The 18138-nt window shown below is 48.4% G+C and overlaps 1 protein-coding gene across 1 annotated transcript; it reads right to left on the bottom strand.

Moving 5' to 3' along the window:
* Window positions 1–13570: 13570 nt before the first annotated feature.
* Window positions 13571–17937, bottom strand: RAX (retina and anterior neural fold homeobox). The gene is made up of 3 exons (XM_077136129.1): window positions 17661–17937; window positions 17093–17346; window positions 13571–14382 (listed from the first exon to the last, which is right to left on the bottom strand). Exons 1-3 carry the CDS (start codon window positions 17935–17937, stop codon window positions 13894–13896), a joined length of 1020 nt encoding a protein of 339 aa, XP_076992244.1. The 3' UTR covers window positions 13571–13893.
* Window positions 17938–18138: the final 201 nt, after the last annotated feature.

Raw genomic sequence — 18138 nt, 5'->3', positions numbered from 1 at the left:
GACAGACATTTGCACACCAGTGTTTATAGCAGCATTATCTACAATTGCAAAGAGATGGAAACAGCTGAAATGTCCATCAACAGACGAGTGGCTAAACAAACTGTGGCGTATACCTATGATGGAATATTATGCAGCTTTAAGACAGAATAAACTTATGAAGCATGTAATAACATGGATGGACCTAGAGAACATTATGCTGAGTGAGTCTAGCCAAAAACTAAAGGACAAATACTGTATGGTCCCACTGATGTGAACCGACATTCAAGAATCAGCTTGGAATATATCATTGGTAACAGAGACCAGCAGGAGTTAGAAACAGGGTAAGATAATGGGTAATTGGAGCTGAAGGGATACAGACTGTGCAACAGGACTAGATACAAAAACTCAAAAATGGACAGCACAATAATACCTAAGTATAATGTAACTATGTTGGAACACTGAATGAAGCTGCACCTGAAATAGTTTTTTGTTTGTTTGTTGTATCTTTTGTTTTTGTTTTTTTCTTTTTCCTTTATATATATATATTTTTATTAGTATTATTATTTTAATTCTCTTCTCTATATTAACATTCTATATCTTTTTCTGCTCTTTTGCTAGTTCTATTCCTAAATCGATGCAAATGTACTAAGAAATGATGATCATACATCTATGTGATGATACTAAGAATTACTGAGTGCATGTGTAGAATGGAATGATTTCTAAATGTTGTGTTAATTTCTTTTCTTTTTTTTGATTAATAAAAAAAAGAGGAAAAAAATGCATTTTATATGAGTTCAAGAAATGTGACATATCAGCTGCCCTCAAATGTCCGGAGGATAGATGATAGATGTTTAGAGATAGGTAGATGCTATATACAGATGAGAGGAAGGAAGGAAGAAAAGGAGGGAGGAAGAGGGAGGGGAGAAAGAGGGACAGAAAAAGATCTGGCAAATCTGGAAAAATCTTAAAATTGGTAGATCTAGGGATAATATGTTGAAATTCTCTGCATGGGCTTGGTATTATTTTTGCAAATGCCCTTTAAGCTTGAGATTATTTCAAAATACAAGGAAAAAAATCTATCCAGGGGGATTACAGAACTGCAGTATCTCTCCTATTTTTCTCCTACCAGATATGAATGCTTATTGTAGTGTTCTTATCCCTTGCCTTTTCTACCATTGCATATGGATCTGTTTAGATGGAGGTGAAGCAAGTTAAGTTTTCTTTTTAATTTAAAGGTCTCTGGCTCAGAGAAGCCACATCCAGACCAAACAAAAAGATTGCCAATTACATTAGGACTATAAAGAGTCTTTGTGTGCCTGTGTGTGTCTGTGTGTATGAATGGAGAGAGCCCGTGTGTAAATACTTAGTAGTCTAGTACACATAGAAGTTATAAAGACTATATAAAAATTATTGAAACTGTGGACTTTGAGCTTAATGCTGTACCTGGGTGGTACTGATACTGCCTCCTTTGGGAGGTATGTCTGAGACTTTCTCTAGCTAATTAACAAGAAATGAAGATGGCAATCACTCCCAGCCAGAAGCTTTAAGGACCAGTGTTCAATTTTCCCAATTCTCTTATTCGTGATTTGGCAATCCCAGAAGCACAGAGTTGGGGCCCCTTCCAACCCCAGGTTGGACACCCACATGAGAACAAGAACAGGACTCTCCAGCCCACTCTTGTTGGATACATGGAATGAGCAAGAAATAAATCCATGCTCATATTTAGACACTGGGATTTAGGAATTGTTTCGCAGCAAAACCTAGCTTATCCTGAGCCCCAAGATGGATAAACTGCCTGGGAACCAAACAAAGGACCAATTCCAAACATCAGTATCCATGTCAAGAGAATGAATGGACCGGAAGCAAATCCTTTTGTAAGTGAGCTACATTCCAATCCTTTGCTTTCAACAAAATTACATATAGACCTAATTGAGTGAATGGTCAGATAATGGGTGACTATATAATATTTGGTCATATATTGCTATGGAGTTCTTTGGTATAAAATTCAAAAGGATTTCAAAGGCCCAGACCATTAAAGGCAGGAGCTGGAGCAGCCACAGCCTGCACTGGTCCTCTGCCACAACTCCACCGGCACCCGGATCTCTTTCCCTCTTTCTCCACACTCCCATTCTCCTCCACCTACCCCTACTGTTCCGTCCCTGGCCTCCCACTCTTCCTGTGGTAGTTAGGTTCAGTTGTCAACTTGGCCAGGTGAAGGTGCCTAGTTCTATTACTGTGGACATGAGCCAATGACATGTGAACTTATCTGTTGCTGATTACATCTGCAGTCGGCTAGGAGGTGTGCCTGCTGCAATGAATGATGTTTGGCTTAATTGGCTGGTGCTTAAATGAGAAAGCACAACGTAGCACAGCCCAAGCAGCTTAGCATACCTCGTCTCAGCACTCACAGCTCAGTCCAGGCCTTTGGAGATGCAGAAAGGAAACACCCCAGAGAAAGTTGTTGGAACCCAGAGGCCTGGAGAGAAGGCCAGCAGAGATCACCCTGTGCCTTCCTACATAATAAAGAACCACAGATGAAAGTTAGCTGTCTTTCCTCAGAAGAACAAAATAAATCCCCTTTTATTAAAAGCCAATCCATCTCTGGTGTGTTGCATTCTGGCAGCTAGCAAACTAGAACACTTCCCCTTTCTGCCCATTCCCCTCCCCCCCCACCCCAGTCACCTCACATCTGCAGTTTTTGGCTTTCACCCCTACCACTAACCAAAGACTTGACCACTCAAAGTCCAGCTCCCAAGAACTCAGCCTGACGTGGACACCAGTATGATTGAAAGTAGATTAAATGTCACTCTTACCATCCTTTCCTTTATGCATAGAAAGGAAACTGGCAGTATCACTGGAAAGAATCAGTTAAGATGTGCAAGGAGAGTGGTGCACATATCAACACCTCAGAAGGGAATTGTCCTAAGAGAACTGTCACTTTGGCTGGACCCACTAGTACCATGCTTAAAGCCTTTGTATAATCTTCAGCAAACTGGAAGAGGGCATCAGCAGCTCTATGACCAATAGCACAGCAACCAGTAGACCCCAGTCATCCTGTGGCTGGTGCCTGCTTATCTGTGGTTCTCTCATTGGGAAAAGTGGCTGCAAGATCAAGGTAATACGAAAGAGTACAGGGGGCTCAGATCCAGGTGGCAGGGGATATGCTCCCCAACTCAATGGGCCATCACTTGCTGGTATTCCACGATCCATCACTGAGGGTATCAAACAAATCTGGGTGGTCATGTCCGAGTCCCCCGTGAAGGGCATGACCATCCTGTACCCGGTCTGGGTTTCTGTCATTTTGCAGAGGGTCAGGATAGGTACAGCACAGGCAACGACAGTAGGAGCTTTCCCCACACCATCCCTTCCATGTGCCTCAACCCTGAAGTGGAGAGCCCACCTCTAGAGGCCTATCCCATTCAAGGGCAGTATGCCATTGCACAGCCAGATTTGACCAAGCTGTACTAGTTGGCAATGCAAGTCTCATTTTCCTATAACACGTGGCAACACCAGATTCAGTGGCATTGGATCCAGCTCTCCAGAGGTGAAAGGCAATCGGGCAGGTTTGGAAGCATCTGCTCAGACTATTCCTCATGAACTCACTATTGCAAATGATTTGATTGGCTGCATAATCGGGCATCAAGGTGCCCAAATCAATGAGATCTGTCAGATGTCTGGGGTATAGATCAAAGTTGTGAAGTCAGTGGAAGAATCCAACGATAGGTTACCATCACTGGATCTGCTGCCAGCATTAGCCTGACTCAAAATCTAATCAATGCCAGGCTTTCCTCGGAGATGGGTGGCCTGGGGAGCAGCTAGAACAATACAGATTCATCCATAATCCCTTTCTGCTGTTCACCTCCACCTGTGATCCATCTGTGTGGTTTCTGAACAGTCAAGTGATTCTAGGTTTTAAATAGTTTATAAATTTTCAGTTTCTATACACTTTATCATCTACTCGTGATTTTTTAATTAAAGCATTTTAACTCCTTTCTCTGTTCAGCTGTTAATGCTGAGATCCACATTTAGTTATAAGCTTTTCCCTCTTTTTCTTTTTTGTTGTTCTGGCTCATGAATTTTTTTTTTGTTTGTCATGGAAATGTAGAGTGGAATATTAATACATTTCAGTTTAGTTCTGTAGTGCCAGGAATTTTTCAAAAAAAATTCAAAGATAGACTGGAGCTTTTTCCTTGTGAATTGAAAAAAAAAAGAATTCAAAAAGAATTTAAGAATTAGCAAAACAAATTTTCAAAAGGAATTGGGAGGGCAGTACAATGGTGGCTCAGTGGCAGAATTCTTGTCTGCCATGCCAGAGACCCAGGTTCAATTTCCAATGCCTGCCCATGCCAAAAAAAAAAAAGAAAGAAATTGGTAGAAGTTTATGTGACCATGTTTCTCAATGTCTACAGCCCAGCCTTTAAAACAGAGGTGGGGAGGACAAAAGATGCTTAATGTATCTCATTCTAGCAATTTATTCTAGTAATAAATAATATTCATCATGAACTTGTCTGCTGGCTCTTCAAGGTTTATTAGGTCATCATTTTCTAAAACTTGAGATTCTCCAAGTCAGGAGCCATTTATCTGTTTCTAATTTCCTGTGGAGCTTCTAGAAGAATTCTGGGCATAGGTCAATACTTGTTGCATGTAAAACCAGGCAAAACTTGAAGCACAAGTAATGTTAGATGAGTGGATAGGAAAGGGTAAAAAGAATTGAAGATGATGTTGGCAGCAGGATGCTGACAGATGAAGGTGAATGTGAGACTGGCAGGAAGGGATGATATAGGATTCTGTACTAAACATGCCAAGTTCCTGGCCTGAACTGGACAGTCTACACTACAAGCCCTCAACAAAACGCAAAGCCTCCCCTGATTGTTATCCCATTGATTACAGAGGTTCTATAAAATCACTGTCTTTCTCTGGAAGATAGGGCTGGAGACACAATATTTACGGCTCATACTTTCTTCTCTGGTTCCTCCCAAGTAGAAACATATGCTAGTTTGAAGCTATTATGTACCCTCATTCAGTAATGCTGGGTGGGGTCTTTTTTGTTTCCATGGAAATACGACCCACCCAATTGTTGGTGCTAACTTCTGATTAGATGATTTCCCTGGAGATCTCCCTACCCACTCAAGGCAGGGTTGCTTACTGGAGCCCTTTAAGAGGCAACTATTTGGGACAAAGCTTTAAAACCATCAGAGCCCTCACAACCAGTGATCTTTGGAGATGCATAAAGAAAATGCCCCTGGAAAGCCATTGAAGAAGCCTGGAGAGAAAGCTAGCAGATATCACTACGTGCCTTCCAGCTGAAAGAGAAACCTTGAACATCATCAGCCTTCTTGAGTCAAGGCTATCTTTCCCTGGATACCTGGTTTGGACACTTTTATAGCCATGCCTTAATTTGGACATTTTCATGGCCTTAGAACTGTAAATTTGTAACTTATTAAATTCTTCTTTTTAAAAGCTGTTCTAGGCATATTGCATTCCAGCAGCTTTTATAAACTAAAACAAAGAGTAAAACTCAATTTATATAAGACTGTAGCAGTCAACATCTATTTTCTATGTCCTCATTGCCCATACTTTGAACCCCTCCTCAAGTTGTCCAGTTGACCCTTATGCTTTCCCGAGATCCCTTCCTCACTTCATTAAACATTCATTACAATGTTATTGAGTGTGATTATGTGCAAGTTATACCAGATGCAATGGGAGACCCAGAGAAGAAGAAAGACCTTCTCCTCTAGGATCACTATTTTATAAAAAGATCAAAGACCAAGACCATACTTCCAAGCTGTAAAGGATATACACCATAAGAGAACTACACCAAATGAATTTAAAGGAGGGCATGATTATTTCCAACTGGAGAGGTGGAGAAGAGAAGGACAGAGGGAGAGAGGAGGGCAGAATCAGGAATGACTTAATGGAAGAGGGAATACGATCCCTGCACAAGAATAGGTTAAGATTTTAAGAGCAGAAGTTAGTTCCTAGGAGTTGACAGTTGGGGGGAGATATTCCAAGCACAAGGAATAATTTAGGTACAGGTACAGAGGTTGGAAAGCTTAGAGTAAGTTTGGCAGAGGGTCAAGTTTGGCAGGAGCAGAAGGTACATACTGAAGGGTTTGAGTGATAAGGTTTAGAAAGACAAGTTGGGGCCATATCATATGAAGGACTAAGAAGTTGATACTGAATGGGTTTTAGATCATCAATTTCTACTCCTAGGACTACTATGTCACTTCCCTTTCTTCCTAGATAGGGTGTGAGAGGCTTTCTGCAGGTGCCAGAGGACAAATAGGAAGGGTTCATGGGGAGGAACTGAAAATGGATAATTGTAAGCACACACACAAAAAAAAAAATCGGCAAAGGCTGCGCATCCCCTATCCTGATACCTCCGTCTTAGAGGAGCAGCTGGTGGGGCCTGGCCAACACCATAGTTGGTGCTCCCTCCAGGTGGTAGGAAAACACCAAAACAGCTCCATCCCCCCTCCCATGGTAAGAAGCAAGGATTATATGGACATTTCATCCTTGGCTAAGTTTTCAGTTTTAAAAATAAATTTTATTGTCCATTCCCTCCCTTTGAAAATTCTCCCTTTAGAAAGAATTCTCTTTCTTCAAGTCTATACTGTATAAGTCAGAACTTGCCAGTGCAACAGAACCGACAGGATGCAAACATATTTATTATATATATTTATCATAAGAAATTGACTCACATGATTTTGGATGCTGGCAAATCTAAATTTCATAAGGCAGGCCTAAGGCTGGAAATTCTCCTAAGAGTGGTTGAAATCTTGAGTCCCAATTCCTTAGGCTGGACTCTGAGGAAGGACTCTCAGGAAGAAGCAGCATGTGCAGACTTGAGGGAGAATTCTTTCTGATCCCTTGCTCTTAAGGCTTCCAGCCGATTGGATGAGGCCCACCTCCATTACTGAGGGGTAATTTCTTTACTTAAAGTTAAATGGTAGATGCTGAACCCATTTATGAAATACCACCACAGAAAAATGTTTGGCCAAACGTCTGGACATCATAAGCAAGTCAACTTGTAAAATCTACCACCGAACTTTCCTGGTTTTCCTATCGCTCCTCTGCCTCCTCCAATGTCTTCCAGTACATGTGGGAGTTTCCCAGGGTTTTGCTATAGGTCAGCTTCTCTTCCCACTCCACACTCCTTCCACTAGGCAGTGGACCCTACAGTCTCACTAGGGCCTTAGACAAGACAATGGGATAAGTGCTGGAATAGACTTATCCAAAGTGCTCTGGAAGACAGAAAAGCCAGGAACTCAATAAGCGGAAGGCGAGAAGGCAGCTTCATAAAGGGCGGTAACACCTGGGTTGGGTTTTGAAGGAGTCTGTCAGCTAGAGGATGATGGGAAAGCCTTCAAACAAGCAAAAGAAACATGTATACTCAAGGCCCTAAGTGAAAGAGCACTGTGGAGGGCCAGAGAAATGCTTAATATTCTGGTATCACTTCACTAGGAGGTAAAAAGGAAAGGAGGGCTTAAGGGCAGAAAGGCCAGAGGCAAGATGGGTTGAGTCAGATTCAGAAGAGCCTAAATTACTATACTCAATAGCTCTTCTTTTATTCTATAAGCTAAGAGGATTTTTTTTTTTTTTTAAAAAAAAGGGAGTTGTTTGGTATACTTGAATCTGGTTATCATATAAAATTCGAGACGATTATGGGAAACACTGGAGACAAGGAACCCATACAGAGGCTGTGTCTCCATAGCTCCAGAGCTTAGCAAAGATTGAGAACCGAGTACATGATTGTAAATGAGTCAATGAAGAAAGAACCTCAAAACAGGCCCACCTGTGAGAAGTGCCATCACAGAAACACTGCCTGTGGGGGAGGCCGCCATGCAGCACCAGTGAGAGGCAATAAAGTCTTGACCTAGGGCACTGGCAGGCAGTGGAAAAGCAGGGATAGGTGAAGTTCAGAGACATTCTGAAATCAAATCAATATGGCTATGCAATTAACTGTGTATTGGTGTTCATGGAAAAGAATGAATTAATTACCGAGTTAGGTTTGGATGATAGCGATTTAAAAAAAAAAAAAGATCATTTTTTCTCTTGTGTAAGAGTACAGAGCTGGTATGTTTCCACAGTATCAGACACCCAAGTCTTTTCCATCTTGTTGCTGGACACACTCAATATGTGGCTTCACCACATGGCCCAAGAGGGCTGCTCCAGTGCCAGCATCACATCTGAATTATAACCAATAAACTGCAGGAAGGGAGCAAGAAAAGGGCTAAGTCTCAGCTTTTAAGAGCCACTTCTTAGAAATAGTCTATTCTATGCTGCCTTGAAGTTGCTCCCACCACTTTGATTGACAGGATGCTGCCACTATTTTAATGACATCTAATTGAAAAGGGGGGCTGCCATATGTCATTGTTTTGAGCAGCTAAGTGATCAGCTAAAGTACAGAAGATCTACAGCTGAGAAATACAGTAGAAAGGAAACTTGGAAATAACTTGCCCCAAAAAGTCAAAACTGATTCTCAGTTTTCTGTGACCAGCAGTCTAGTGGATGAGGAAGTTTTTTGGCGGCCACAGGGTTAAGTATGCTTTTGGACATGTATTTTGATGTGACCTCTGGGACACCCAGGTGGAGACAACCTGTAGGCATTTGAAACTATATATGCATACAGTTGGGTCCTTATTTCCTGTCCCTAGACCATGCCTCTTGAGTATGGAGACTCTTCCTTATTCATCATTACATGTCCATGATCTCCAGATTAGATAAAGATCTGAGAAATTAAGGTGAAAAATACTAAGGGCTAATTGCTTTAAAGTGTAGAAGTGGGTGATTATAGAATCCAGCCACTGTTAGAACTGACAAGAACTTTTCTCACACACTTTCCCCACAGAAATACAGCTTTGTAGAGCATCCATTCAGAACCCAGTAATATAAACACAGGAAGCAGGAGGATGCTTCTAAAGCAAGGTGCTACGTTTTCAGTACCTAAGGCGCGGTGACAAGGAGGAATGGGAGAGCTTGGTGATCATCCAGATTTACAGGGATGGGGAGGGGGCATCCTGTTGAAGGTCCCAGGGTCCGCAGCGTGACAGCCTGCAGTCTGGCCTACAGCTCCGCCTCGCAGGCTGAGGGAGCAGCCCCTGAGCCCTGCTTGGGACCCGCCGACCAACCCAAGGTGGTGGAGAGTCCGGCAGTGTTCCAGGGACATGGGAGACGTGGCCGAGGATCCGCACGATTTAATCCAGTTTTAAGAAAGGGGTTTCACAGTGAGCAATTACGCAGTGGTTAAAGAATTAATCACTAGCGACCCATTAACTCTGCCGCTATAGTACGGCTAACAAACCGAGGCCGGATTATGAGGGGCCGCCCCCAATTAAGGGACAACGACGCGCTCTGTCCGCCCCTTGAAGGGTCGCGCACGCCCGCCCGGCGCAGCCCGGCCTCCACTTTCCCAGGCGGGTTACCCCGCAGTCCGAGCCCCGAGGGCTGGCGCGGAGCTCGCGCTTCCTGAGCAGGGCGGGCAGCATCGACTTGTAATCAATATCACCTTTAGGAAAGTCGTTTCCTGTCGGCCCCCGGAGGCTTGGGCCCCATTCGTGTGATAAGACTAGGTTGGCAAAAAAAGAGCGCTAGCAACCAAGACCCCAGGAGCGGAGGGTGGGGGTGGGGGGGTGCGAGGGTGCGGGACACAGCGCATCAAAGCCTAAAGCCGCGGGCGTGGCTGGGTCCGCACCCGAGACGTCCTAAACTTACGCCACCGCAGGAGGGGCGCGGGCTTGCGGGAAACAGAGTCTGGGCTCCCAAGCTGTCCTCCGCCTCCCGCTCGTGGACTCTGGCTGGTGTCCGCAGAATACTTTCAATTCACGGAAGAATTAGGCCGAGACAGGGTAGGATTGGAGCCTCAGAATTCCGGACGACCAGGGGTGGGGACGGAGAACGAGCTGGGATCGGTCACCGACTTGACATTTTCTCTCCCCCCCAAAAGTTAAATACATGCTTATTAACATCAGTAACAGCGGGGTCGCCCCAGTTCAGTGGCAGACCCGCGCCCTACGAGAGGGCCTTCCCCAGCGCCCCCACCTCACCCAGCATCACCCTCCCGGGGCAGCGGAGGTGGGAGCTCGGACCCGCAGGCAGCAGAGCCGGGTTCCGAGAACCGGAAACCCACAAGGACAAGAGCTCCCCGGGAGTCGAGGAAGGGGGCTCCCATGGAGCTGCGGGCCCCCGTGGACTCCATGGCTCCGGAGCCCCCAGTTCCCAGCTACGCGGAAGAGAAATTGGGCGGCGAGCATCGCCACCATAAGTCGCGAGTCCAGACTCTCAGGCGACACCACCAGCGAGCGCAGGAACAGACGCGTGCACACAGGGAAAACCGCGGAAGTTGAAACTGGGTGGGAGGGGCCGAGGCAGCGGAGGGTAGATGGTCCCTCCGCGGAGACACGGGATCTCTGGGTCACCCGGGGTCTCATGGCGGCTCAGCACTCGTGCACCACACCCCACCCGGTCGCTATCTGACTCCACCCTTTCCTTCCCTGGGCCTTACCTAGTTCTTGCCCCTCTTCAGTGGACGCTTACGGCATCGCCTGAGCCACACCTGCAGCCTCATTACAGAAGATTCAAGAACCATTTCCCAAGTGGTGAATGATGCAGGCTTGCTGGGGCAAGGAAGCTTTTCCCTTGCGGTCCCTGAAAGGCTAGTGCCTGCCTCAAACTGTGGCCAGCACAGCGTGACTTCTGGGAGGCAGGTCACCAGCCCTCCTCAAGGTCCTTTCGGTAGCGGTGAGCCTGAGCAGCGGCCCACGTATTTCAGGGTCTCCAGGGACTTAAATGCTCTTTATCACAAGCTGCTCTCACCTGGAGCCTGATGAGTGAGGGGCTGACTTCCCACCCACCTGCTCCCATTTGCTGGCACTTAGAGGCAGCCTTTAGCAGGTGGTGGGAGTGGAGTGGGTACACTGCGGATGCCTTCAAGGGACAAGTAAAGTACTCACAATGCTTTATGCTAACATCTACCTCCGTCTCGCTCCCACCTCCACGCACATACTCTCCTCCCAGGATCTCAGCTTGCAGTGTGGCCTAATGAGCTGTTCTTACTTCTGGTTATTCAAGCTCCAACACTTGTAAGAGGTGTAAACTAAGAAAGCTGCTCTGTGCCTTGGCTTCCCCCTTTATAAACGGGACAAGTAACAGTTAACCCCTGGTAGTTATTATGAGGTTTAAATCAGTCAACAGATGCAAACCACTTGGAAGAACACTGGCTATTAGGGAAGTCACAAACACCTGTTAAGCAGCCATTACCCAGCCCTCACCTCCCCCACCTCCTCTTCTGGGGAAGTCACACACATATACCAAGCGGCCACCTCCATTTCTATTGTATGCCATTCCATCACCTGCAGGAGATGTTAAGTGTAATGAAAAAGCCCGGTCAGCACTCAAACCCAGAAACTGGGAATTAGCAGCCCCAGATGCTTATCAGAACAGGAATTCTTAGTGGCAGACCCCCCTCCCCCCATACTCCCAGGTGGATTGAAACCACACTCAAACAGTAGAGATAGATTTGTCTCATCTCCAACACAAGGTGGGCCGGGTGGAGTTGCAATATACCAATCCCTGGCCACCCATGGAGACCAGCTCCGATGGAGCTTCTTCCCTGGCTCTTCTGGACTCTTTACACTGAGCAAGGAATAAAGAGTTCATTTGTTGAAAGTTTCTATTGTGCCCTGAACCTGTGTTCCCACAAGACACTGCAGCAACTCACGCCACGGTGGCGCACAGTAAGCCTTTAATGCTCATTAGCTATTCGTGTTGGTATTATAATTTTCCAAGGACTTCTCTATGAAATCCAAGTATGGCTAACTCTGAAATTCAACTAAACTAATTAGTAAAGGAGGAGGAAGTAGAGGAAAGTGCAGATGGAAAGAAAAATTGGGGGGGGGGAAGGCTGAGGAGACAAAATGAATAACTGTGGAAACGATCTAAGGGAGTTGAGGAAGATATGGTGAAATGGGCAAGATCACAGGTGCCTTCACCTGTGGGAAGGAGAGTACAGGCAGAGCAAGTGTGGCACTCACCCCTGACCAGTGAGGTCGCCAGTCAAGTTGGAAGTCTGAGTAAATCCTACTAATTAAAGGACGATGGTGAAGACAGGTCAAACTGAAAGAAATGTAATTACGCATTCATCCTGAGCTCTTTTTTTTTTTTTTTTTTTTTTTGCTAGAAGGTGGTATCACTTGGTCTACTTGTAAAGGAAAGGGAAGGTATGACGCCACCTCTTGGGGGGAATAACCTATTCAATTAATTCTGACTGACCTGCAGGGAAACAGATGGGGCTCTAGGGTACACGGTTGTAAAAGACGGGGGTTCGTGTGTGGGCAGGGAGACCATCCCAGTTCCCTATGGTAAGAAGCTCTGGTCGCATTAACTAAGGATAAGCCTGTTGCTAAAGCTGTCACGCCATAGTCCCTGAGAACGCATTCCTCTTAACTGCAGCCCCAGGATATTCATTCTTCCCCCTGGCAGGTTTCCGGAACCCGAGCGCAGCCTGCAGTCCGAGGGCACAGTAGGGATAGGGGGGCCGTGATTACAATATGTCTCACCTCAGGCCGGGTCCTTGGTTGTTGACAAACATTCTGTACACATGTGACCTTACCCCATTTTCTCCGCGTCCCAGCGAAATAGGGTCCATTTAGACGAGAAAAGCTGGCGGGGGAGGTTTGCAAACGTGCTAAATAAGCCCGTGGTTCCGAAGGCCTTGGGGACTCGTCTCCCGGTGCTCAGGAAGGGAGGGAGCGGGGCGGGAACGGCGGCCAGGAATCCGAGTTATTCCAGGGCCAACTTTGGATGGTCGACTGCGCCTTGTCTTGATTTGGCCGCGGCGGCTAAGGCCGGGAGTCAGTGACCCTCCTTGATCCGAGTCCGCGAGCAGCGCGAGAGGTTCTAAAACCGGAGAAGTCCGGCTTCCTTCCCGGTCTCAGAGCTGGCTCCAGGAGCTGCAGCTCCAGTCCAAGACGCGCCCCCCGGGACACACTCGCCAGCGCGCCAACTAACCGACGCGTGTTCCCCAGACTCACAGTGTTGGGAGTACGCACCGCGTTGGAGAGCCCCTCGGCCTGAGCTCGGAGGGCTAACATCATTAGCCCTGGGTATCGTGGGCGACAGGTGACCTGGATATTGACCTGGGAGCGGCCCTTGAGCCTCGGCGGGCTGGAATGAGGGAGCGGAGCGGCTGGAGGCTGGGCCTGAGGGACGCTTGGCTGTCAGACCCCCGAAGGTTGTGTATACGCTTCCTATTGGGATCACTTCTTCAACAAAGCAGGAGCCGCCCGGCTACTGGGGGACCGGTGAACTGGGAACGCGACGGTTATGAGCTCTCGGCCTCCCAGCCATCCCCAGCTCCACACGGTTGCGCGCCAGGGGCGCCTCTCGTACAGGGAACCTTACTGTCCGGGGTGGGGACGATTGTCCTCTGCAGCAAAGCGCTCCCTCCCCCGCCCCGGGATGAATTCGCACCAGGGAACCTGGAGCTCCTGCGCACAACCTCGTCGTTCCCTGAGCCACCCGCCCCCACCCCATCATCACCCCCTGCAGTCCTGAGCGCGCTAAACCAGAGTCAAACCAAGACAACAGGTCTTTAATTCTCCTCCCAACTGCTTTCAAACTTATACAAACAATTCCTCAAACTCTATTTTTCTGCCTCCTCTTCCTCCCTGTCATCATTATCTGGGGTCACCAAACCGCCTCGTAGCGGCAGAGGTCAAGTGAGACGGCCTGGCAGGCCGGGAGGTCAGCCACCCCCGAGGCGTCAGGAGCAGGCTGCTTGCCCAGGATCGCGGTCCCGTGGCCGCGGCTTGCAGGTGACCGAGGAAGAGAGAGCGGGAAAGAGGGGATACGAGTACAGCGCAAGCGGTTCAGGTCTGCTCCCAGTCGCCTGGGTCGGTTTGGTCCCCAGTGCTTCTAAAGGACCTGCCACGGCTTCCCGATGGCCTGGATGTGCTCCTTGGCCTTCAGGCGCAGCGCCGCGATGCTGCTGTTGCGCGGGTCCATCTCGTCCAACGGAAACTTGTCCCCGAAGCCAGGCCCGCAAGGGTAGGCAGGTGGCGCAGGCCCGAGGGGCTGCAGGCCCGGGGCCAGCGGCGGGGAGTTCAGGAAGGGCGGCGGCGGCGTGTAGCTGGCGGGCAGGCTCTGCGCCGGCGGCCCGAAGCCCGGCAGGCTCTGCAGCGTCGTGGCGCCCCCGCCGGGCAACGGCGGCCCCAGCCACGACTCCAGCGGGAGGGCGCCCCCTGCCGGCCCGCCGCCGTTGCCCGGGCCCACCCCGAGGGACGCAAGGGCCGCCGACGGCGGGGAGCGGCTGAAGGACAGGAGAGGCGAGTCCTGCAGCTTCATGGACGACACTTCCAGCTTCTCCTGCCGTCGCCACTTGGCCCGACGGTTCTGGAACCACACCTGCGGGAGGCAACAGAGGGCAGTAGTTGGGCTAAGGCGAAGGGTGGACCGGGCCTCTGTCTCTTAAGCGTTTGTACCCCGCTCCTCCCGCCGAACAGAACTGTGACTTCCCAGCTGCCCAAATGCGCTCATTAGCTTCCCTCTTTCAGTCCCCTTGTCTCCTTTTTCTCTTCCCTCTCGCCTTCCCTATGAAGGACACAGAAGCTCTATGTCCTCCGTGCCGTTCCCACCTTTTACCCTGTTTATGGCACCCATTTATGGTTCTGTTTCCAACTCCTGGCACAGAGTATGCACTCAGAACAAAGTGAATTTAACCTCAAAATGGACCGTAGGGCTTGGAATCCAGATCTTAGCAAATTTCTGTTCCCCCTCCTATCATCTGCTGAGTGACAGCCCCTCCTGGCTCTTCAATTCAGACTTAACTTCCTCCCTTTGTGGTACAATTTTTAATTACTGTGTTTTTGTCTCAGGTAAATAAATGTCCAAACTGGCAACTTTGAATGTTAAAATAAAGCTATTTCCATGGATGACTCATTATGATGACTAGATACAAGCCAGTGGATTTATTTAACCCTAGCATATTTGAATTGCTGCTTTAATACGATTTTCATTTTCATTTAATATGCTTTGAATTTCTAATGTTTCTTTTAAATGGCTCTCAGGACTTTAATAGTTCAAGTTTATTAAATCTGCTTTTACTTTATGTAATTGGTTTGGACATGTACCCTAAGATTTAGCTCAATGAGTTCAAGGTTTTGTTTTGTTTCTTTGCATATAGAAAGTCCTTTGCCAAGAGTGAAGTCTGGTTTCTTACGATGAAACTTCTAATAGTAATTTGTTAAGTGCACAAGAGAGAGTAACTAATGTTTCACCAGCAAATTACTGCCTTCAGAAACAGATCAGCAAGAACTGAATTTAGTTTAGAGAAGAATCTGGAAAAAAATTTGGCCAGACTAGAGGCTTCAGTGTTACATTTTAAAGGGAAGTGGGGAACAGTTGCACACGTGGAAGGGAGAAAGCAATTTTGTTAATACCAGAAGGAATAAAACTCTTAGGGGAGCCGAGAAGACAGAAATCCAGCACCTCAGCAGAGCAGGGCAAGTGTGTATGAGGCCATGATTTGGGGAAAAAGAGAGCATAAATAGCCTTGCCCCTTCCCATAAAATGTTCACCTGTACATCTGAGGCCCTGACTTTGCCAGAAACATTACATATTTACTAACGAAAAAGAATAGAGAAACACTGGCCAATGCTACTGCCGCCGCCTCCTTTCTTGCACGCCCCATTCCCGCCCCTGCAAGACCAGCATATATATATATATATATAGCCTTTGTATTCACGGTTGAGGGGCTAAAGACTAGGATCTTAGGCTACTAGCTTTGCTCTAATGCTGCCCTTACACTGTAGGAAACCCTGCCTGATTATGTCACAGCTGTGTGTTAGCAACTTCATATGCTCAACGCTGCTTGTCCTGTGGTCACAGAGAAATCACAGACCCTCCCCTCCTTTCAAGAACCTCAAGGCTTAGCAAAGAAGAAGAAAAAAACCCAAATATGTAATGAGGGAGGACCGAGGGTAGGATAACAGTGGACTCAGGTAGGATGGGAGCCTGTTTTGCCTGTTTTCTGTAGGGCCACTGAAAGGCTTTGACTCTCCTCTTTCTTCATCTTTCTCTTGTATTTGTTTCCTCTCCTCACTCCGCCACCCTCCTTAGAAAACAGGTGCTAAAGTTCCCCTCAAAGGAATCACTGCAGCTTTAATGCCCCAAATTAGGAGAAATTAAATTATCCTTGCCAGATAATCCTGAGTTACATTAGGGAAATACTTTTTGAAACCATGACTTTTACTCATTACTTTAACCCCCTAAACTAAGCAGAGGAAACAAAAGGTAAGAGCTGATCACGTTTTACTTTTAAGACAAGACTAAAAGCCCCAAACACCAGTGTATCCTCACCTCCTGGAAATCTAATTTATTAGACACACACAAAAATCCCATTTTAGTTCCACTACCTTTCACATGCAGGGAAATTCACTCCCAATGTGTCCCTTTCAGGCCTCTGTAAACTCTCCCAATTTGGAAATCCTCCCAGAATTTTCACAGATGACTAGCAAATATTTAAGGCTTTCAAATATTTTAATGATCAAGGATTAAAGATAATTCAGCTTTAATTAAAGCAAAAAGCCCCTTGACAACGAAAAGGAACGGCCTTGGCAGCGGGAATTTTGGTTGGATGTGCACCAGAGAAGCAAAAGTCAGTTTCTTAAACAAATCCACCAAAAGTTTCAACTGAGGGACGCCAGGTCCCTGGCAAGGAGTCGGAGTCCGAGTTTTCCTCACACAGCTAGTTATGAACATGGCATTGGGGGTCCTAAACCAGTTACCCTCGAGATTTTTACCTACAGGCCCTTTGTATGCAGCCTCCCTGCCTGTATCTAATGAGCTGTTAGCTCTTCATTTTGCAAGATATTCCAAATTCCTCTCGGCAGCTTAGAAGAGAAAGATTTTAAAGAGGAGATCGTACTACAAAGTCGAACAGACTGTGTAAACGGCGGTATATGGGGAACATGGAAGATTTGTGCTGCTCCTCCGCAGCTCTGGGAGAGCTAAGTCAGGCAAGTCCTGTGTGGAAGCTCGGGGATTCAGGGGGGGCACTGGTTGCACTTGGGCCTCGGGCCCTCCCGGATCCCCATCCCTGATCTGGGCGCTTTACCTGGACCCGGACCTCGGGTAGGTTCACCTTGCCGGCCAGCTCCTCGCGGCTGTACACGTCAGGGTAGTGGGACTTCTCGAACGCGCGCTCCAGCTCGTGCAGCTGATAAGTGGTGAAGGTCGTGCGGTTCCGACGGTGCTTCTTCTTGGGCTGCTCCTCCTCCGACAGCTTCGCGTCGCCGACGGCGGGCCCCATTGGCAGCCCTGGGCTCGGCCGCGCCTCCCCGGGCTCCTCGGGGCAATAGGGGCGAGGAACTGGGGCGCCGAGGCCCGGGAGAATCAGAGACACTCCCCGGAACGCCTCCGGGCCCACCTGGCCTCCCCGCGGGCTCTGCCAGTCCGGCTGCGAACTCGGATTTGGGCTGAGGGATCTCTAAGTACTTTCTAAACGCAAGTCGGAAGCTCCCGCCACAAACGGTTCTCAAACCCGCGCCCAACGGGTTTTAATAAAAGTCGTGTTTTAGCGCAACGCAGACCCAGAGGTTAAGAACTAAAGGAAAGGGCGCGCTCCTCGTGCAGGGCGCCAAGTATGAGCGAAGGGCCCCGCAGCAGCCGGGGGTCGCACTCACCTTCGTACTCCCGAGCTGGCGCCGGGGAGGGCTCGGTAACTCCGCCCGGCGCCTTAGGGCAGGCGGGCCGCGCGCCGGGTCTCCTATCCCGCTCCTTTGCGCTCCCGGCGTCCCGCTCTGTCGGAAAGGCCCCGAGGACCCCGTCGTCCTTGGTAAATCCCAGAATGGCCTCGATGCTGTGCAGCCGCGAGGGGTTCCCGCCCGGGCTGCGGAGCAGGTGGCCGGCGAGCGAGAAGCTCCCGTTGGCCATGGCGGGTGCGCAGCCGGGCAGGTGCATGGGGAGCGCCGGGAGGCCGGGGGTGGAGGGCAGCCCGCGCTCCCGACAGAGCCTCGGGCTTCGGAGGAGAGAGAGAGAGGAGAGGAGAGGCCGGTGGTCGGCTCTTCCCGGGTGCGGCCGTCCAACCCGAAGAGCACCGACCCAAGGTCAAGCTCGGCGGGGAACGGCGGCTGGAGCTACGAGCGCTCGGCCCGCGGCGCC

Source organism: Tamandua tetradactyla, chromosome 18, assembly GCF_023851605.1.
Source record: "Tamandua tetradactyla isolate mTamTet1 chromosome 18, mTamTet1.pri, whole genome shotgun sequence".
NCBI lineage: Eukaryota > Metazoa > Chordata > Mammalia > Pilosa > Myrmecophagidae > Tamandua > Tamandua tetradactyla.
Note: the sequence above shows the minus strand (reverse complement) of the source record. Positions and strands in the feature narration are given on the sequence as shown.